The 22,650-nt window shown below is 35.6% G+C and overlaps 1 protein-coding gene across 6 annotated transcripts in view; it reads right to left on the bottom strand.

The window, feature by feature from the left end:
- Nucleotides 1–394: 394 nt before the first annotated feature.
- The window catches only part of RGS7 (regulator of G protein signaling 7), a 600,338-nt gene continuing 578,082 nt past the window's right edge, over nt 395–22,650 (bottom strand). For 5 of the 6 annotated variants that reach the window (XM_082340984.1, XM_082340980.1, XM_082340985.1 and 2 more), the window contains one exon: nt 395–7,568. Coding sequence is in view for 3 of the 6 variants with exons in the window: in XM_082340985.1 (XP_082197111.1) it covers nt 7,518–7,568 (51 nt within the window). In the remaining 3 variants the exon portion in view is untranslated. Of the gene's footprint in view, nt 14,388–22,650 lie in introns of all 6 variants that reach the window. The other variant, XM_082340986.1, reaches the window with a different exon arrangement.

Here is a 22,650-nt window from a genome sequence, read left to right as displayed (position 1 = left end):
TTCAGTCTGTGTATCTTTAGATATGTCTTTTTATTGGAGCATTTAGTCCATTTGCATTTAGAGCAAATATTAATAAGTATGTACTTATTGCCATTTTGTTACTTGTTTTCTGTTTTGTTTTTTGTTTTTTGTAGTTCTTTTCTGTTCCTTTCTTCTTTTCTTGATCTCTTCTCTTGTGGTTTGATGATTTTCTTTAGTGCCATGTTTGAGTCCTTTCTCTTTTTTTCCTGTATCTAATGTAGGTTTTTGGTTTGTGATTACCATAAGGTTCATATATATTGTCCTATATGTATAGTAGCTTATTTTAAGCTGATAGTTGCTTAGGTTCAAACACATTTTAAAAGCACTAAATTTTTTTTTTTTTTAAACAGAGATGTATTCTTTTTTTTGTTTGTTTTTTTTTATAGCTACTTTATTTATCTATTTATTTATTTTTATTTTTGGCTGTGTTGGGTCTTCATTTCATGCGAGGGCTTTCTCTAGTTGTGGCAAGCGGGGGCCACTCTTCATCATAGTGCGGGGGTCGTTCTCCGGCCTTTCACTATTGCAGCCCCTCCCATTGCGGGGCACAGGCTCCAGACGCGCAGGCTCAGTAGTTGTGGCTCACGGGCCCAGTTGCTCCGCGGCATGTGGGATCCTCCCAGACCAGGGTTCGAACCCGTGTCCCCTGCATTAGCAGGCAGATTCTCAACCACTGCGCCACCAGGGAAGCCCAAAGCACTACATTTTTAATCCCTTACTCTCTACATTTTATGTTTTTGATGTCATATTTTACATTTAAAAATTTTGTGTATCCCTTAACTACTTTTTGTAGTTATAGTTATTTTTGCTTTTTAGCCTTCATACTAGCCTTTAAAGTGGCTTATCAACTGCCTTTACCAATGAGACTTTTCTTTTATATATTTTCTTATCTCTAGTCATGGCCTTTTCTTTTCTCCTTAAAGAAGACACTTTAACATTTATTATAAGGCTGGTTTAGTGGTGATGAAGTCCTTTAGCTTTTGCTTGTCTGGGAAACTATCTCTCCTTCAATTCTGAATGGTAACCTTACTGGGTAGAGTATTCTTGGGTGTAAGATTTTTATTTTTCGTATTTTAAATATATCATGCCACTCTCTTCTGACCTGCAAAGTTTCTGCTGAAAAATTAGCTGATAGTCTTATGGAGGTTTCCTTGTATGTGACTAATTGTTTTTCTCTTGCTTCCTTTAAGATTTTCTCTTTATCTTTCACTTTTTCCATTTTAATTATGATATGTCTTCGTGTGGATCTCTTTGGGTTCATCTTGTGTGGGACTCTCTGTGTTTCCTGGACCTAGATATGTTTCCTTTTCCAGGTTGGGGAATTTTTCAGCTATTATTTCTTCAAATATTTTTTTCTGCCCCCTTTTATCTCTCTTCTCCTTCTGGGACTGCTATAATGCAAGTGTTAGTATGTTTAATGTTGTCCTAAAGATTCCTTAAACTGTTTTCATTCTTTAAATTTGTTTTTCTTTTTGCTGTTCTGATTTCATGATTTCCACTATCCTGTCCTCCAGATCACTGGTTTTCTGCTGTATCATCTAATCCACTGTTTATTCCCTCTAGTATATTTTTCTTTTTAGTTCTTGTGTTCTTCAGCTCTGATTGTTCTTTCTCATATTTTCTCTTTGTAGAAGTTCTCACTCTCACTGTGCTTCTCCATTCTTCTCCTGAGTTCAGTGAGCATCTTCATGACCATTACTTTTCACTCTTTATGTGGTAAATTGCTTATTTTGTTTCATTAGGTTTTTTTTTTTTTTTTCCTGGGGTTTTATCTTGTTCTTTTGTTTGGAACCTATTCCTCTGGATCTCCTGTGTAGACTTCATGTACAGAGTGGCTTTGGCAGGCCACCTGCAGCTGAAGTGGGCATGGGCCGGGGGGGTGGAGGCACTGGGGCATGCCATGCAGGAGCTGCCTTGGTGGACAACTGGAGCAGACATGGGCCAGGGGGGGTCCTGGGGCATGCTGCACCAAGACCACTTTGGTGGGACAGCTGGAGCTGGAGTGCATACAGTCAGGGGAAACTGAGATACAGTGCACCAGCACTGCCTTGGGGGGATGGCTTGAGATAGTGTGGACTGGGGTCTGGGGCACACTGAGCTGGCCTTGGCAGGCTGACTTAGAGCCCTGGATCATGTTCCCACCTGTGATATCAAGGTGAAAAGGGAATACAAAAAATCGTGCTGTCTTGCACCTCTGACCTTGGAGAGAGTTTCAGCAGTGTCCTTCCCGTTTGGCAGAAGTTCTAGGGTTGGTAAATGAATTTCCCTCACATATAGTCTAGGTGCCCTTTAAACCAGTGTTTTTCCATTGTGCCCCAGGGCAAGCAAGTCTATGCACCTGCCCTTCAGTGATATGCTTCCCTACTGCATGTCACAGTGTTGGGGGTGGGGTTCCTGTCAATGCCGTGTTAGGAGGTTTGAAATGGAAGTAGACTTGTTCAGGCTTCAGAGGCAACATTAGGCCTCTAACTGATTAGTGACCTTGCCTGGACTACATGCCTGCTTGTGAGCTGCTGCCAGCAAGTCTGGAGGCACTTAAGATAAAGAAGAGGGACTTCCCTGGTGGCGCAGTGGTTGGGAATCTGCCTGCCAATGCAGGAGACACGGGTTCAATCCCTGGTTTGGGAATATCCCACATGCCTCAGAGCAACTGAGCCCATGTGCCACAACTACTGAGCCTGCGTGCCACAACTACTGAAGCCCACATGCCTAGAGTCCGTGCTCTGCAACAAGAGAAGCCACCACAATGAGAATCACGCACTCTGCAATGAAGAGTAGCCCCCACTCTTCACAACTAGAGAAAGCCCGCACAGCAATGAAGACCCAAAGCAGCCAAAAATAAATAAATTAAAAAAAAAAAAAAAAAAGCAGGAGTGGATCATGGAATTTCTTGAGCCTTGGGGACCTGGCAAGTTCCCAGGGGTCTAGAACTTCTTATAATACACAAAATGAGATAAACAGCATTGCTGAAGAAACCCAGAGCTGCATATTTGCACACAAACTGATGATATCACTTTGCAGCCTGGTATTATAAACGGGATTCCTCTAAACTGCAATTTGAAGTCTCACCTGCAGAGTGGACACACTGCCTGGGACTTTTCCCAATTGGGACTCCAGATTACTGTTTTTGGGACTTCCCAGCTGTTGGAGTCTGGGTGTAGGTGTTGGCCCAGTTTGGTGGTGTACATGCTTTTACTTTTCTTTCCCTTTTCATTTCTATTTCTTTATTTTTAATGATTTTCTATTAAAATTAAGTTGAAATTGTCATTTGTTTGATGAGTGGTGTCTTTTTGTTAACGAATCCTTCGAACCTAAAATGAAAGTAAAACTTTTGGCAAAACATACTGTGTCTCCATTTCTCTTACCCATCTCTACTGGTACCCCCCTCTTACAAACGTCTCTATCATTTTTGTTGTACAGATGCTGTTCAATTAGCTGTCAGTTCTTCTTCAGGAGGAATTTCTCTACATGCAGATGTTGATATGTTGCATCCATGAGAAAAGGTGAGTTCAGAATCTTCCCACACTGCCACCTTGGATTAGAATTTTGGGTAGTATTGTTTAGGTGTCTCTTATAAACTATGCCCAGATGCACTTTTAGTCTAATCTGAGAATTTCTAAGAGATGATTTTAAATCATCTCCTGCATTTTAATTACTAATGTATTTGAATTTATTTCTTCCACGTTATTTTGTGTTTGCCATTTAATATGCTCTTACTTCCCTTCCCCTTTCTTATTTCCAATTGTATAGACCTAGTTTTCTTTTTTCATCATTTCCCTATCATATATTTTAGAAGTGGTATTTTTCATTTCAATATTCATATTGTATACTGTATAAGTACATAGTTAAAATTTTAAATGTATTTTTTTCTAGCTAAATATAAAGCTATTTTGTACTTCAGTTCTCAAAAATAAGACAAAGTTAAAATATTTTGTTTCCTTCTACTCTCTTCTACTTTTCAACTTCCAAGTTTACTTCTTGATAATGGTCTCTATCAAGAGAAAAAAAAGAAGTTTGAAGAATATATGCAAAAAAGAAGAATTAATGGTAAGCAAAGAAATTATTAAAAAATTAGTTAACTAAATGTGTATTTTCTATAAAGTAATAATAACAAAACTGAATATTTTAGTTACTAAATACCCACTTCCCTGTGTTATCCCAGAGACCTCTGGAAATTTAGAGTGTGAGAGAGGGAGAAGTTTTTATTCTTGTACTTTGGGGCCAGACAAAGATTCCTTTGAATACCCTGAACTGGGAAAGACAGGTAATTTAATCTCTGCTACATTATAATAACCGTCAACCACCTCTAGCTCATACTGGCTAGGTTCCTGCAGAAGTTTCTTTTCTATACACAGGTGAGGCCATTGATGCTCTCTGAAAAGCCCCATTTCTATATTGCAGAGCTATAATTTCCAGAATCCACTTGTTCAAGACATAGTCTCCTTGACTTATCAATTTCAGTTTTTGGTCACCCATTTGGTCCTGATTCTTCATTGATTTTATCTGGTTGGTTCCCAACCCACCATCACACCTGACTGTTCTCTATACCTTTCCCTTGGTCTCTGGTATCCTGATTCAGCACTTGGCTTTGGTCTCCTGCCCAGCTAGGAGAGATAGTCACAGGGAATAGTAAAACCATGGAATATTTCAATGTGCTCTTTCAAGTATGTATCTAAGAACACAAAAATCATATGTGTGATGATCAGTGCATGTAGCTGGACTAAATTCATGCTAGTAGCCAAGAGTTGCCTTTCTCCATAGACCAAAATTATTAATAAACCATCGTATATCTACAAAGAGAAGTGAGAACTTTACTCCTAAGTAGCAAGATCAACTCACACACTTGCAATAATGAAGAGGGAAGGTTTCTGCCTTCATTTATTTTCCTGGCATCTGACAGGAGACGGCTTAGTTAAGGTTGCTGACTACCTTTCTACTACTCTGATTCAAGCAGAAATTCCTTTGGATATCCACCAAAAACATTACTGTAACATACACGGCAAAGGAAAGAAGCAGTCGATGCAATTTAGAGGCTATATTACATAGTTTTGCAGCGTAAGTGTAGGAACTCTGGGTCACTACTTTGGTGAATAACTTTTAAAATTGCTTTAAGGTAGAAAAAGACTTCTTAGAAACCATTTTATTCATTAGAAACTAGAGAGATTTTTATTCTATGCCTTATAGATAAAATTGTCCCAAGGTGGGGTGGGAGACAGTTGCCCCATGCTTATTTGAGTTAGGTGCAAGGAATTCCATAACTTTTCCAAGTGCTTTCCCTGAAATACCACTGTTTTGTATCCTGAGTCTTGTCTAAACCATATTAAAATGAGTCATTAGGCCACTTAAAACTTTTATGTACTTGAACTTAGAAATTGACTCACAATTTTACTGGGAGCTCCTGACTTAGGGATACTTGCCTGAGGGTTTCACTTCTTTGCCCTCTATTGTCATTCATATGCCTTTTATTTCTGTATAAATCCAATTCCATGATTTGGAATTAGTAAGAATGGTTTTTGAAAAATAGCCTCCAAAATGACCAATCATATTTGTGCAAGGCTTATTGTTTATGCATCATGTTCTTCTAAAAGGGTTATTGTTTTCTTTCAAACAATGTTTCCTTTAGATAGGGTTTCAATTTAGCTTCAGGGCTCAAAGCTGTCCTGACTTAAGTGTTTTTAAGGGAGAACATCTATAAACTTAGGTTTATTTGCATTTTATGTATTGTTCTTAAAAAGCCATGTGGGCATAAAATTAAATCTTTCTTAAATTATTCACAGTGTTCAGATTATAGCCTATATATAAGTCTCTTCCATCTTGCAGCAGTTTATAAAGTAGCCAACAAACTCCACTATTGATTTTGCATCAATATTGGTAAACTTTTTTGGAATTTAAATTTACTCACAGTAATTAATAGCCATTAATAACTTGATCTCTTTTTCTTTTTTAAATAACCAGATTCTGCAGTCCTTTGGTGGATGCAAAAGCAAACAGATTAGGTCTATCTCTTGGCTGGGTGACCTTCTGTGTCACTGATCCAACCCTTAAAGGCAGTCAGGTTTCCTACCTGGGGTCCTTGGATGAATTTCAGAGGGTATTCTATGAATGTCTTAAAATTCAGTGCAAATATTTCCTATGTGAGAGTGTGTATGGATTTTCACTTAACTTTCACCAAAAGAATTTGTGTGGTATAGTGTATCAGCGTAGTACAGTGGGCTCTAGAGTCAGATCATCTGGATTTGTATCCCAACCCACCACTAGGCTGTGTGACTCTGAACAAGTTACTTAACCTTTCTCTGCTTCAATATTCTCAAAATTGCAGAAATAATCTTATAGGCCTGCTGTGTGGGTTAAATGTGAGGATTTTATGGGCATGTGAAGCCCATCATACAGTGGTAGGTACTTAGTAAGCACTCACTGAATGTTAGTAATTACCATCATGTTCTTAAAGGAATGTGTAACCACCAGAGTTAAGAGCCACCGATCTAGGCGTTTTAGAATTATACTTAAAGAAAAGAATCTGTTCCTGAGTTGAAAAGTCACACTAAAACATAATTCTAATAAAATATGCATTTGTAAAACATAGAGATACATATTAATAATTAGAAAGACCTCATAAATAGCTCTGAAAATGTGGAAGGCCAATTTGTGTTGTTTTCCAGGGGAGCAAAAGCATCTACCTGATCCTGGGGGAGCTCCCAGATGAATCACTTTCAGTCTGCTCCTGGCTGCTGCACCATCCAAGCTTGTCTTGAAACCCTGAAATAAACTTCCAGGGTGAGAGCTTACATTGTGACTACATTTGTTGATGCTTTCTCAGCATTTTCATTTTCAATTAGCACAGAAGTCAAAAGTTACAAAAGCAACGAGATTATGCATCTTTTAATGAAAGATAAAACAACAATATAAACATTCACAAATTTACAGAGAAGGGATCAACTTTAATACATCTGGAGTAAAAGGTGTTTCATTTAAATATGGTATAAAAATAAATGCGAGAAACATTAACCAAGAATATACAGACAACAGACAAAGACATAGCTTGTTTCTGACTGTGATATATTGGTGAAATGAAACTTTCTGTGCTAATTTATTTAATAAATGTGAAGCTGTATGTACACTTATTGATATATGCTTTTTTTCCTTTTACAATTCTTCCAGTTTGTGACTGAATTTTTAGTGAACTGTGTGGCTAGAAGAAGCTTTAAGATAGAGAGAAAGGGGGGAAAAAGATTTACTTCACTTGAATCGTTAAAAAAGGAAAAGACACAGATCCAGCTTAGTACAAGGAGGAAGTTAGCAGACATTTTGAAATGGAGGCATCGAGATGGTAGAGTCCCTTGGAGATGGCAGTGCCTTAATGTACACAAAGAAAGAACAATTCAGGTCCTTTGCTCATGCAACATCTTGGTCTAATGTCCTCTGCTGCAGGTAACAACAAAGAACTACAAAGTATATGCAATGACTCCAGTTCACTTTCATGCTACAAGATGATCCTTTTAATAAGACTGAACGAGGCTTGTTAACCTCTTTGACGTGAGAGATTTCCCCTGAGAAAAAAATATAAACAAGAAAAAAAAAACAACAATATGATCACTGAAAACCTGCTTATGAGTAGCATCTATTTATTGCAGCTGATTTTGTGCAAGGGTCAAAATGGAACCCTTTAGGTGCATCTTAGTTCAAACTTCATGACCAAGTTCCCTCCCTCCCTCCACCAACACATCAAACAAAATGATCCTCCCTTCTTCCGTCCTCCCACCCCACCCACCCACTTCCTCCCCACTGCAAACAGACTGATGGGTTCACAGCACAAATCAGCAAATCATAAAACATGTCCAAAATGTTCCACTGAGGCTTAGCGATGATGCAACACCTAGGTTTGCAACTGGTTATAAACATGTTACAACAAACCTTAGGAAGCTGCTCTGCAATGTGAATGCATTCTTGTTCAACTGCTGAAATTAGTGTTGCATTTATAAATATCTCGGTATGCAGAGGGTATGATTTAATTAAATAAAATGATTTTTGAGGGTGAGATTGCTGGAAACTCAAGATTGAGTCTATCCCCTATCCTATATGGTAATGGAAAAACAAACAACCAGTGCCAATTATACATCTAAAGATAAAAGTCTATTTGTTCTGTACTTCAAACTGTAGACACCTTCCTCTTCCACTTGATTTCTTCCAACCCCAATCCCAGAAAAATCCCATATATTCTGATTCTACATTTTATGTTAATACCTACTATACATATTCATTTTTTGAAAACCTGGATAACCAAAACTGTCCCTGTAAATTACAAATACTCTAGAGAGGTAAGAAATTTTAAATTTCTGATCAGAATAGCAGATCATTAATTGGTTATTTCTGTTTTATCCCTCATTGTATGTTCTAGTATAAAAATAGATGGAATTTGTACTTCTCAGAGGATAAAATAATAATGGAAAATCAAGAGATTTATTTTTTTTATTTTTTAAATTTTATTTTTTTAAATATATTTATTTATTTATTTTTTTATTTTTGTCTGTGTTGGGTCTTCGTTTCTGTGCTCAGGCTTTCTCTAGTTGCGGCGAGTGGGGGCTACTCTTCATTGCGGTGCACGGGCTTCTCATTGTCGTGGCCTCTCTTGTTGTGGAGCACAGGCTCTACACGCGCAGGCTCAGTAGTTGTGGCTCACGGGCTTAGTTGCTCCGCGGCATGTGGGATCTTCCCAGACCAGGGCTCGAACCCGTGTCCTCTGCATCGGCAGGCAGATTCTTAACCACTGCGCCACCAGGGAAGCCCAAGAGATTTTTTAAGAAATATAATATTTAGTAATAACTTAGTCATAGCAATAGTCTTGATTTACCACCTAATGTGGCTCAGAGTTTGATAAATGGGTGGTGTGGTTTGGGGAGAGAAATCATCATTCATGACCATATTTTGAGAAAAGAATGATATATTTAAGAAATTATTAATAATTCCAAAATTAAGCTTTCTTTACATCCTGTACAGTAACTGACAAGGCCTTTTTGTATACTTGAACAGCAGTGATGAAAACGAAGCATCATTCTCTTTTAATTGGAGAAAGGGTTCAAAACTTAGTTTTTAGCAACTGATAGTAAAAGATCCAAAGTTTAGCAAAGATCTTTCCCACTTAGCTATGCTCTAATCACTCTCTGGGAAGAAAAATATGAAAGAAAATGCAGATTTTTAACAGGACACCCTACTTTACATTGGCCTTATAAACAAAATATGCTTTGTTTCTTCTTGCCACCACTTCTGTGCCTGTTTCCTCATTCATACAATGGGGATAATAGTAGTACCTATTTTTAAAGCTTGTTGTGAAGAATAATACAAGTAAATTACTTAAAACTGTTCTCAGAACATTCTGTGTACTCAGTTTATGTTACCTATTACCTTATTATATTATTACTATTATTATTATTATTCTTTCTCATTAGGACACTGAGACCCAAAGTCACAATTCTGACTCTGAGAAGAGCAGAAAATTTCTCATGAATTGGAAGCTGAAATTATACTACTTTTAACACTCCAAACCTGAGCAATAGGTTAATCAAATAATGTTGGAATAGAAAAACTACTTTTCTATACTTGAAGACTATATTATTTCATATATTTACTACTGTTTTATGTTATTAACATGTGTGCATATATATTCATTCTGAGGCTAATGTATTTTTAGAAAGTGCTTACTGTTTCTAATGCCATTTGTGGGATGGAGAGAACCATATACTGGTTCAAGCATAAGAGTGAATTCTTATACAGTTGAGGAGGAGGATAAAGGTGTTAATATAAAACTATTTATTTTAAAACTACAGATTAATGTAATTTGGTTCAAACTATTGGGAAGATGAATAGCATAGTTACATTGAAATAGGAAGCCATTTGCAACTCAGAGTCATTTTTCATTTGGATGGGTGGAAACTGTGTCATCTTTGTAAATGTAACAAATAGTTACATTGTTCTCTTTCTACCTTTTTTCCCCAAATATCCTTGAAGCTATTAGTATTTTTCCTGGTATAGACTTCATTAAAAGGGGGGGAGGTAAAAGTTTAGCTTGATAAGCTGTTGTCCCAGGAGATAATTTAAAAACACTCCTTCATGGATTGAGGCCTACAGTAAACCTCGGGTTTGTGATAATAGGAAAACAGATGAACAGAAATGGGAGAACACATGTATACATCTTAACATAGCCACACAATGAAACACTTGTGAGATATGGACTCACCAAATATGTAATAAGGGTATTTGTTTTGTGTATTGAGACAATTAAAAGGCAAATTTGGGTATAACTAATAGTAAAAAGAACTTAAGTGCCCCACTCAGGGGTCAAAGTAAATAGCATGGACACCCAAGTGAGTCATCTAGATTTGAAGACCTAGATTACTTGGATCTATCGGTAAGCCCTGTGCAAATCTTGCCTTTTTCACATACTGGAAAGAAAAATACCTAGGTGCTCTCTAGTGCACAAAGAAATACCAGTTGCTCACTCTACTGGAAAATCTTAAAAAGAACACTAATCCTTTCTTGTGGGTAGGAAAGAATATATTTGCACATCAGATATTTTGTAACAATCCTTTTCAGTGTGGTTCCTTGGAGGCTGTATGAAATCACCTTAAAAGATAATCCTGCTAATTATCTTTTCATAATTTTTCTAAGTTGAAGAATCTGGGAAATTTTCTGTTTTTTTTGGAAATTTTCATAGTTAAGTTCTAAAATCTTAATTCTAGAAACTAAAAGGGCTAAAAATCCCTTACCAATAGCAGTTTTTATCAAATTGCTTACAACTGAATTCCATATGAATAATAATTATTTTTAACCAAATGACTACATTTGTGTTATATGATTTATACCCTTTCTTGTTAGATTCTAAAGGAAAAGAATTTGAAAAAGAATAGATACATGTAATGTATAACTGAATCACTTTGCTGTACACCTGAGACTAACAGAACATTGTTAATCAACTATACTCCAATATAAAATAAAAATTAAAAAAAATAAAGGAAATAGATTATATTGTAAATGGAAATCCATAGAGAAAGGCAAAGACAGAAACTCAAAACAAAACAAAATAAAAACTTAAGATCCTATGAGATTTTGTAATATCTAGTTAATGGACAGTATGCTAGCAAAAGAAGCACATGATCAATTTCAGGACAAAATTAATCTGACTTTAACTGGCACTTAAGTGAAGGCAGAGCCTCTGGCTAATCTACAATACAGCTACCACATAAACAAAGAAGGTTTTCTAGTGTCTCAATAAAATTTCATCTCCACCAAACCAATCCCTTCCTATCTTAAATGTTGCATAGAGATTTTGTTATAATTAGGAAAATAAAACTCCCCCAAACAAAACTACCTATTGCTGGTTCTTCACCTTCTCAAGTTAACTATCAAAAGTTATGAATTTCACCTGATTTTTAACATCTTTCTTGGTCTTAAAGTGATAACATAAAGTTGACAAAGAGCTGTGAGCCAGTAGAAATGGACGTAAAGGTCAGGCTCTTAGCTCCAGTCTGAGAGCCTTGACATGGAGGCAAATTTCCACACTCCTTTCCTGCAGACACTAATCCATAAAGGAAGTAGAGAGAAACTATATTTGCTTGAGTGACCAACTATTTGTTTTATTACTGTCATAAAAACATACAGCAGTCTTTCTGAGTCTACAGGACACTAAACAAACCAACGATAAATGAAGGGATGGATTTTTAGAAGATAGTCATGAAAGAGCTTAAAGAGAAGAATAGGAAATTATCAGCATCTTTTGGATTAAAAAACATGTTAACATCTTAACTCTTATAATTCCTACTTGTGTGTTTCTTATCATTGCCTCCTAGTCTTTCCCATATGTTGCTGTAGACTTAGAAGTATATTCTAGAATGCCATGTAGGCTCCAGAGGCCACAGTGAGAGGCTGGGACCAAGAGAGGGCAAATCTTGTCATTGACTTTCTATTGGTGTATATGACCCAGTTGTCTAACCTGTGCTCAGCCCCACAGCTGTGTAATAAAAAGCTGACTGTTTGGTGGTAATGAGATGTTGTTGGACTAGAGATAGGACATGTATGCTCTTAAAACAGGCTGAACTAAAGGATGTTATCTGTTTACTCTTTTACTCTCATACTGAAAATTGCCCTGGTTTCACTTAAAAAATATAAATGTCTTTGCCTGGGTTTCAAAATCATTCATAACCTGGTTTCCCTGGCCTTTCAAACTACCTACTGTCACTCCACAGAATGGTTCTTTGGCTGACTTTTGCACCTGTTGCTCTCTCCGCTCAGGTTCTACTCACTCTTCAGTTAAACTTCTTACTCAGGTTTTGGCTGAAGTCTTCTAATTGCCCCTTAAGTTCTTCTGCAGTTTCCCTTTTTGGACTCTTTGCCAGTACTTGTACATTTTTTGTTCATGCTATTTTGTACAATTCTCTAAGTTACCTGGCTTGGTGAAGCAACTGATACCTGTTAAACAATATTAATATTATAGAAGTCCCCAAATATGTGCTTGCTTTGCATGAGCTGAGTTCCTTGGCTGGAAATCACATTTTAAGAATAAGCTTCTAGAAACCAGGGTAATGAGATTCAAATGTATTGGGACTTTTATCTTGGGGGAGGAGAGGCAAGGTAGGATGAGAAATGGGAGCACTTGGTCACACCCTATTAAATAATCAACTGACAGAATTTGGGTCTTTTCAACTTTTATTTTGCCCTGGTTATTCATATCAATGAAACTAACCAGGAATGTGTTAAGAAGGAATTGAACTAGGCTAGGGGTTTGGAAAGATCTTCCCTGCTTTAAATGAAACCAAGCTTCCTAGGTTAATTTGCAGGTGAGTTTACTGAATCACCGTGAATAATTTTAGCAAAACTGAAAAGTGTGAGTTTCTAGACAATTAAAGAAAGCTCAATTATTGAGATTTAAGAAAGAAAGGAAAAAAGAAAGAAAAAGAAAGGAAGGAAAGGAGGAAGAAGGAAAGGAAGGGGATTCTGTAGCTAGTTTGGAGGCTGGTATATTTAATGTTGAACGCTGGAAAAAATTCTATTATTATGTACTTAAAAGAGATGGTTTATGAATACATTTATATGTAAGCACTTACTACTAGCTCCCTGTGTGGTTTGAGATAGAAAAAGTAAAGCCAAATACTTTCATTTCCTTAGTTAAGAATATTTTCCTGAAATAAAAAGTGTATATCCATTAGAGAAAATGAGGAAAACATAGAAAAATATAAAGAAGAAATAAACTTTACCCAAAATACAGTTATTTACATGCTAATATATCATTTTACTTTTTATATAAAAATGTTATTTTATTTTATTATTTTACAAAACTGATATTATACTGTGCATAGTATTATGGCTTATTGTGAGTAACATGCTTATTAAAATGATCATATTTTGATCAATTACCCATGTAACATATATTTCTTCTAAAACAATGTTTTGTTGAAATTCATGACATTAGTGGGAAAGGAAATCAATTTAGAAAGATGCTACCAACATTAAGGAAAAAATTACAAATCATAGAACAGATCAAAACATATCAGGGTGCGTTGCACATAATAAGGGAATGTATTGTTTCTGAAATGTTATTTTAGTCCTACACACATATAAATGTACACAAGTACAGTTTATATATACATACACACACACTCACAAACATATATGTATTACTATGTCATATGTGGGAGGCAATAAAAAAAGATGAAAGTCAGTGCTCTGAAATCTAATTTTTAATAGCCGCATCAGGTTGATATACCTTGATGCATTTAAGGAATTCACTATTGTTGTATATACAGATTGTGTCATTTTTGGCAGTTACATGATGCAATGAGTATTCTTGTTTGTGTGTAAACATCGGAGTTTTGTTAGAATTAAATTATTAGAAGTTGAATTACTGATTGAAAGCGAGAGAAGATTTTTTAAGGGTTTGACATGTTCTGTAAAGTTCTATTCGAGAAAGTGATTAGCAATTCATATTCCTATTAACAATGTATGAAATCACCAATTTTCTTATCCTAGATATGATTATTTTAAAAACTAACCTATTTGAAGGAAAAAGTTTTTTTTTGCTTTTTGAATTAAACTTGGTTATTATATAGATTTTCTTTTTGATTTCTTATGTATTTATTGACTATTTGTATTTCCTCTGTTAAAACTGTTCAAGACCTTTGCTCATTTTTCTAATGACGTACTGCTCTTCTGATTATTTTTTTGCTAAGAACTCCCCATATAAACCATATTAGATCTTTGTCATGTACACGCTCATTTACTCATTTTTAAAAAGAGTTTACCAGACTTGAGGACAGGAAGTTGCTTTAAACAAAGGTTCTTGGACTAAGTAAGGCATTTAGCAGTCTTTCATGGTATCTCTGTGGATGACACAGAAAAAGGTGTGGTTCATAACTAAATAAACAACTACCTTCAAGGTGTGCTAATTTTTGGAGTAGTGGCACTCTGTCTTCCTCTCTGTACTTTATGGCATTTTAATCAATAATTTGCATGATTAAACTGATGGAATTCTGCTAAAATGAATGTATGATGCCAATTTGCTAATCTTAGTTAAAAGACAGGGTAACAAAGAGATACTCCAAAAAATTATGTAAGGCTATAACTTACAAGATAAAACTTAATGGAAAGAAGGATAAAGAACCAAACTTACATGAAAATTAATAAACAAACAATAAACCAAAAATCTAGCAGCAAAAGAGAGAAGATTGGGGAGATGTAATCTGAGCTCACAAGAAAAAAAATTCTAGATTTAAAGAAAATTTTAAGCCCCAAATGACCCTACAATTTGATATGGCTGCTGTGACTGGGAGCTGGGGTGGGGAAGCTGATACAATGTTTGGACTGGATTGTAAAAGTTATATATGTTCTTTCTTTCCTATTGGGCAGATGATATTTCCAATCGATGCTGGTTCGGTTACTTCTCAAGTATTGTGTTCAGTTATCATTTTTGGAGGACTATTGATTAACTGGGGTGGATATAGGAGGTGAGCAATTAAGGTGGTGTAAGAACATGAGATTATTGAATGAGAAAACATTAGAAGCCCACTTTCCCAATGCAAGGCTCACTCAGATTTAATTTGATGGTAATTTTAAGGCAAGTTTATTAAGTCTTGTTAAGTGTTCAGCTTAGTTTTCATAGAAATAACCTTTTCTTTTCACACTCAAATTTCAGCAGCTTATATGACATTTAAATAAATTATGTAATTACTATCAGTTCAATTATGGTAAACAGCTATGGGAACAAACACAATTGACTCATCCATGTAATTCAAATGCTGCTTGCAAAAATGTGTGAGCACAACTGGAGAGTAGCCAGCCTCTCAGATGTGACACTAGGTGTGCCCTTGGCATCTATCAGTGGGGAGAGTGGAGGGAATCTGTTAGGCTAGGGCAGTGGTTTTCAAAGTGTTGCCTCCAAACTGGTAGTATCAATATCACTTGAGAATTATTAAAAAATTAAAATTCTTGGATCTTACCAGAAAACTACTTAGCCTTTCAGAGAGGTGAGGTCTAGCAATCTGTGTTATGAGTTCTCCAAATGATTCTGCTGCAGCTAAAGTGAGGAAGTGAGAACCACTGATCTTTGGTAAGGAGAAGTCAGGCTGCTAACTAGATCATGGTTCTTAAACTGAATTCTGAAGCGCTTGTAAACAGTGTGAGAGAGAGAGAGAGAGATTCTAACCCAGTTTATCTGGGATAAGGTCAAGGAATCTGCATTTTCCAAGCCCCTGGTTATTTTGAGATATGGGATATGGATAGTTGAACCATACAGAAAAACGGTGAACTAGATTTTAACTAATGGAAATAAAAACAAAACTTGAGAGGAGATATAATTACACCTTCAAGTAATTCAACAGGTGTCTAGAGCCACTGGAATGTTTGTATTATTCTGCCTAGCTCCAGGAGACAGAACTAGGATCAATACTCCGATGTTACAAAAAAGTAGATTATTCTGAAAATAAGGAATGAAATTCTAAAAAATGGAATTGACTACCCCTGCGTTCTAAAGGTACCACATCTCTGAAACTTATAGGCCAGCAAATGCTGGATGCATACTTGTCATTGAGTCTACAGAGGAGATTCATGCAATGGCTGGGGATTGGACCTGGGGAAGTTGATGCCTCTAAATCCCTTTTCAATTTTGAGACTCCAAAAATTCATCATTTTCAATGTCTCCCAAAAGTCCTTTGAAGACTTTTAGAATTAGAAAAGATAAAGACTTCCCAATAGTCTTTTCTTTCTGGTATTGGAAGTATGTTCCTCCTAGATATTAATATGCATATTTCAAGTGAACAATCCTGATAATGGGTGCTCGTTATCCCTGTTTACATCAGCCATGTCTTTCGAGTAATTTTTCTATTGCTGATGAAATAGAAAGAAAAATCTTTAACACCAAAATAAGTAAATTGGAATGAATTGATGACCAAAAAAAATGACGGCTGATCTTTTGTTCTCCAGAAATAATGGTCAGTGCAATTTAGAAATGGTGTTTTAAACTTCCAATAATGACCACAAGCTTATTTTAATAATGGTAACTTCTGGACGTTGGAAAACAACAGTGACAAAAACAGCAATCAAAATGTGATGCACAGTGCAGAGGATATGGGATTTTGCCCAATCTGGGCTTGCCTTATGGTACCTGCCAAACACTTAAGAAAACACAGCAGTGTGTTTGTTTATAAACAAAATATATCTAAGTCTATAAACATGTATGCAATTTAGATAAAGATGTCTATTGTCTAGCTATTTTAAATCACCCATTTTAGAGTTGTTGCCTCCAAGTACTAGCATAAATTATGGAAAAGTAAAATTCACACCCATGGCTGGTCATAAATATAAAAATGGCTTTCTTTTCTGAAAAGTGTTTCATAAAGGAATGCTAATGAACACATACAATGGGACACGTGGCTTTAGAATGGAAAACGGCAAATGAGATGGCTTGATGATGATATGGGGTTGCTTAGTAAGTGACTTCATATCTAGATATAATTAACATATGAATGTATTTTTAGTGGAAATTAAATTTAGACATAATAATCCCAATCTTTATCAACTTAAGTTCCATTTATATTTTTCCTAGCTATGTAAAACACATTTATAAAAAGAATATGCAAATGTATTGTCCTCAGACTATTGATGAAATTCTATTTAACTGTACGTAATTCTATTAAATTCTATTTAACTCAGTGAGGTAATTGAGATCAATACTGAGATTGATAGTTGACTGTCTTCAAGTACTTGACAAATATTGTAATGTACACAAGCATACACAAATATTCCCCATCTTCTTGCTTCACTCAGCTACAATTTTTTGTCATAGTTGAGTAAAACTTCAAGTTCATATACTGTCAAATAAAATAGAAGTGATAATGTAAAATAATTTATTAACTATTATATAACTCTTTCAATTCCTAATTGAGACAGTCTGAAGTTTATTTTTCTACTATCGACACTCCCAGTAAACTTAGCTCAAAAATACTGTAGCCTATATGTAAATATACTGGTGCTAAAAGTTGTACTCTTCCTCCTTTACTTCCTCTATCTCATTGCCCAAGTTCTTGGCATTATCATCAAATATGAATTAATATAGTAGCTACTGATCCTATCATGTCCTCTTATCTCTAGGTTCTCCTAACTTGCCTTCCACCTTCATCTTCTGCATATATAAAATGGCCCATTGTTTGGATCCAGATTATGAGCTATCTTTTTGATTACCTTATTCTGTACTATATTCCTCTAACTGGAAGTCTCCATGGCAGTCTTGCCTGGAACACAACTCAATTTGTCATGTCCTTAGACCCTCTTTCTGGTTCTACCTTTGTTCTCTCTCTCCTTCAGGGCTGCTTACCCCAACTATTTAATAAGCAGATCTCTTGCTTAAGCTTCACTCTTCTTCCTGCCTACTCTGTGTTGCTTTAAGGAAAACTTTCATGATTCACATGAGGTAAGCTAACGGGAAGCTGGTAGGAAACTAGTTCTGTTCATTGAACAGTTAACTTTCATGAGAAGAATGAACCGACTAAGGTATACATGTTAGTGACTATTATTTCTTCTTCTTATTAACTATTATTATTATTTATATTTGTCATTACTACTATTATTAACTTATTATTATTACCTACTAGCTTCCTATTATTTTTTATTATTTATGTATTCTTAACTAGGGAGAAGGTGCCTGACCCCCAATAGGTGTTCAATAAGTATTTTTTTTATTGTTGGATAAAAGAATCCAATAATGCTTGGACACATGGGTACTACTGGGTTATAAAATTGTTAAGTAGAGCCCCCAGGGTGGTCTCCAATTATGCAGGTAGCTGGGGCCTCATGACCACTGGCTTCAACCCAAGGCCTTGGGTACATCAGAGCAGTGCTTCGGGAAATACTATTGAAACTTCTGCCTCTGGCATATATAGCAGCAAAGGGGGAAGTTTACCACTGGGGGTTGTCTACTCACCAGCCTCAAAACATTCCTTAGGAGCCTCCAGAGTTGTACTGGATGCTCTTTGACCAAAAACCACTATACAATTTATAGTTTATAGAACTTGAGTGGCAACTTAAGAACTAATGATGCCACTAGGGGAAAATAAAGATATATTGGCCAAACTAAATAGCCTACATAGTTTGATACATTTCACACCAATCAATTTACATCATGCTGCAGGGAACCTAAAACTGCTTTCTCAGGCAAGTTATCACCACAAAGCAGTTTCAATAAAAGAAGATGGATAGCCATATATGCCAACTACAAAATAATAAATGAGATGAGTTTCAGGTCCACTAGAGAAGAAAGAGGAGAACGTAGTTCATTCTTGACCAGACTCACTTTATGGTTTAATATCTATGCTAGGGAAACCCAATGTCAAGTTTATAAATTATATTTACTTAGGGTGCTCTAGGAGTTTTCTAACATGGTTTTCTATATGAATATACCTATAACCTCAAGCAATAACTATAGCACTCAATCAGAAAAGAATATGCACAAAGTTCTCCTTAGGGTAAATTCACAGGTGCACAAATATAAAATCAAAACCTTCCCTCTCACAGTTTCTAAACTGCTTTTATATCATGATGGATATTTATGTGAAGCAGATGATCTGCTTCATTATGAGGGATGTTTATGTGAATCGAGGATCTCATTAACTCCATGGAGGTCTAACTATAGTGCAACTTCATTAGCATAAATACAATCTAGAAAATGCCCTTTCTGACTTCATTGTGGTAGAAATTGATATCAAGGGAAGTTAAAGTAAGAACAGGATGTCTTTTTAACCACAAAGGAGTAGCACATAACCTGTGTAGGGGAGCAAAATTTGCCACCCCAAAATGTCTCTTTGGCATGTGGATTGTTTCAAACTGAAAATAACCAAGGCCCAAAATACCCAGGAAGAAATTTTGACCTTCCCCCTGACTGCCTAAAGAATGTAGATAGAGAACCTGTTCCAGGAAGGGAGCAATCACCATAGATAACTATAATATGAACTAGGCAAGGAGATAGGGAGAAACGTAGGAAAGTCTGTTAAAATTCCTCTTTGTGTCCCATTGTTTCTGCATGTCCTACCAAACATTTGCTTTCCCATCTCCATGTCAGTTGCCTTCTTCTCCTTTGAGGTCCCAAACCACTACCCCCAACATCCTCTTTTGTCTTTACCTGAAGATAGTATTTAAGTTAAAAGTTTCAGACATTTTGATGAGTTAGTTTTCCTGGGCCTCTCCCATGTATACATATTATTAAACTTTTGATTTTTCTCTGTCTCATATCAATTTAATTCTTAGACCAGCCAGAAGAACCTAGAAGGGTAGAAGAAAATTTCTTCTTCCCTGACACCTGTCATATAGTCAAAACTCAATATATGTTGAATGAATGAATAATCTAGGAACTAGTAACATAATATATAAAAAAATGATAAAAATGTAGCATATGAGTGGAACATAGATTACCAGGTCAGTCAATTTTCTATATTGGTATTATTCATGGTGAACAAACCCAGTGGCAAGTTTATAAATTTTATTTTTAGGGGCTCTAGGATCCTTTCCAACAGCTTATCTACACTAATGTGCCCATACAGCAAAGTCTAGAGCACTAAACCAGGAATGCCATGTTTCAATCCTAAAGAGAACCAATGTCCAGCTCAACTGCACAGTTGAGGGGTCTGCATGAGTAGATTTGACACGGCATTGCACTCTTGTAGTATTGCTCCATAGCTGGTGTGAGGCTGTACTTCCAAAACCTGGAATCTGTATTATTCATAGGGTTATACTGGGTGGAGAGGGCAGTCTCGGTGTACAGTCATGGTGATTGTTATGGTATGCAGAGGAAGTTTCATGCTAGATTTCACATTTAATAAAACCAAGTTAAAAATCACTTGACCACGGACTAGAAATAATCCATAGTGTTTTTGACAGCGTCTTAAAAAAAAGTGTAAGGCTCCCAGAAAACATTGTAATTCTTCAGAGATTGAGGACTAATTGACAAGAAAGCCTGTTATTAATGTGTAACACAAGTGGTTTTGGAAATCAAGAATATGAACTCTGATTTCTGTCTTCTGTGATAAGTTATTTTTCCCTCTAGTGTATCTCTTGCATTAGGGCAAAAGTAAAGATAAGAGAGAGAAAAATAAATAGACATCTTTTCTTTCATAATTTTGCATTCCATTTAACAAAGCAACTCAATTTTTTATGAGTATGAGAAAAAAATCAATATTTAACTTGAAGAATGTTTACCACACTTTGAGCTATAATGACAATGAATAAAGAAAGAAATAAATAAGGAACAACATAAATGTCCACCAATAGAGGAATGGAAAAATGCATTATAGGTATATCCATTCAGAAGAATTTCACGCAGTCAATACATATAATCATGTAGAAGAATATGAAATGACCTGGAAGATATTTCTGATGCAATTTAAGTAAATAAAGCATGTTTCAAAAGCATAATTAAAGTATTTCTTAAGTTTATTTTATTTATTTATTTATTTATTTATTTATTTATTTATTTATTTATTTATTTATTTATTTTGCACAAGTACTGATTAGAGCTATTTCTGGCTAGAGAAATTGTAGATGAAGAAATTAAGGTTCAGCAGTTTAGCTGATTTCTAAAAATTCATACAGCAAGAAAAGTGTAAGACTGGGTTTCAGACCTAATATTAACATGTCAGGCTTCCAGGTCTGGGCTTTTTTTAAACCACATTTTGCTGCTTGTATAAAATCTGCATAAGGTGTATTAACTAGGAACTCCATGATGGGCTTAGAAAAAGAATTTAACTAGATTTAACCAAAAAGAACATTCTAAAAGAACTAAGCATATTGTATCTTTCTCACTTTTAATACTCCAAACAAGTTATAGGATTTATATTTACATTTGTTCTTATCAATACGTCTACTAATGATTTATACAGTTAAATACAGATTTGATTGCAAAAAATCAACTGATTTCAGAGCAAACTCAGTCCTTTTGTTAAAATTCTCTCACACAGTTTCCAAAACTTCTGGTAATTTGTTTCAGTCTTGAGAGGATACCTTACAAGCCCAACGCACTAGCATCAGTACACGGGAGGAGAGGGGGTGGGAGAGCAAAGTGGTCATTATATCTTGTATGTTGATTCTTTTAAGGCTCTGCAGTAAATTGTCTTCATTGAGATAGGGTAAAATTTTTCTCCAAAAGAGGTTAGATTAGGTGAGTTCCTGGAAGTTCAACATTAACATTCTCTAATTCTCATTTCTACTTCTGTAGCCCAAAGGCAAATTAAGGAGAAGAGGTAATAAGTAATACAGTTGGCATTTGGCACTTGATTTATGAATTTTGATTGAAGGTGTAGATGATCAGTCCTCCTACTTTGTTTCTCCTCTTATTTCCTATCTGTTCTCCCTTAAGGTTTATATGGCAGACAGATGCTTCGATAATTTAATGGTTGGAAAGAAAACAACCGTTACATGAACTTTGTCAGAAGAGAATGAAATCAACTTAATAAGAATAACATTTAAAGGCATGAGAGGACACAGCAACCCTTGAAAGACCTGAAGAAAATTCTCTGATGGCAAGGAAAATAATAAAAAAGTAAACGATAAGAAATGAGATTTCTTGGACAACAAGCCAAGGTGAAGGTATTACACAAATGTGAGTTATTTTTATCCCTCCAGTGTCGGGTATAATGAGAAGAAAATGAGTAGTCTATAAAGTAATGAATTTAAAGTCAGAAAACATTGCTTCTAGGCCTGGCCCTAACACTCAACAATTGATTAATATTGGTGAAATGACTTCACCTCACTAGTCCTCAGTTTGCTTATCTGTGAAATGATGGTAACACCTACCTGACCACCTCCCAAGATAATTGTGTTTGTAAAGAACAACAACAAAAATACAAACAAAAAGTAATGAGCGTCCTTGTAACACTGTAAAATGCTATGCAGCTGTTAGCTGTTTACTATAACTATTCTCTAAAGTGCCTGCAAGAATTTATTAACCTCAGTAACCAATGGGATTTCCAATGGTATTAGGAGGAGCTGTCAAGCAAAACGTTTTTGACTCTTGTGTGAAACAAAACAGTGATGCCATTTTTATAAGCCAGGTTATAAAAATAACTATGCTGAAATGTAAATAAACTTCTACAAATAAACACT

Source organism: Balaenoptera borealis, assembly GCF_965194805.1.
Source record: "Balaenoptera borealis genome assembly, chromosome: 1".
NCBI lineage: Eukaryota > Metazoa > Chordata > Mammalia > Artiodactyla > Balaenopteridae > Balaenoptera > Balaenoptera borealis.
The sequence above is the reverse complement of the archived record's forward strand: the minus strand, read 5'-3'. Positions and strand labels throughout refer to the sequence as shown.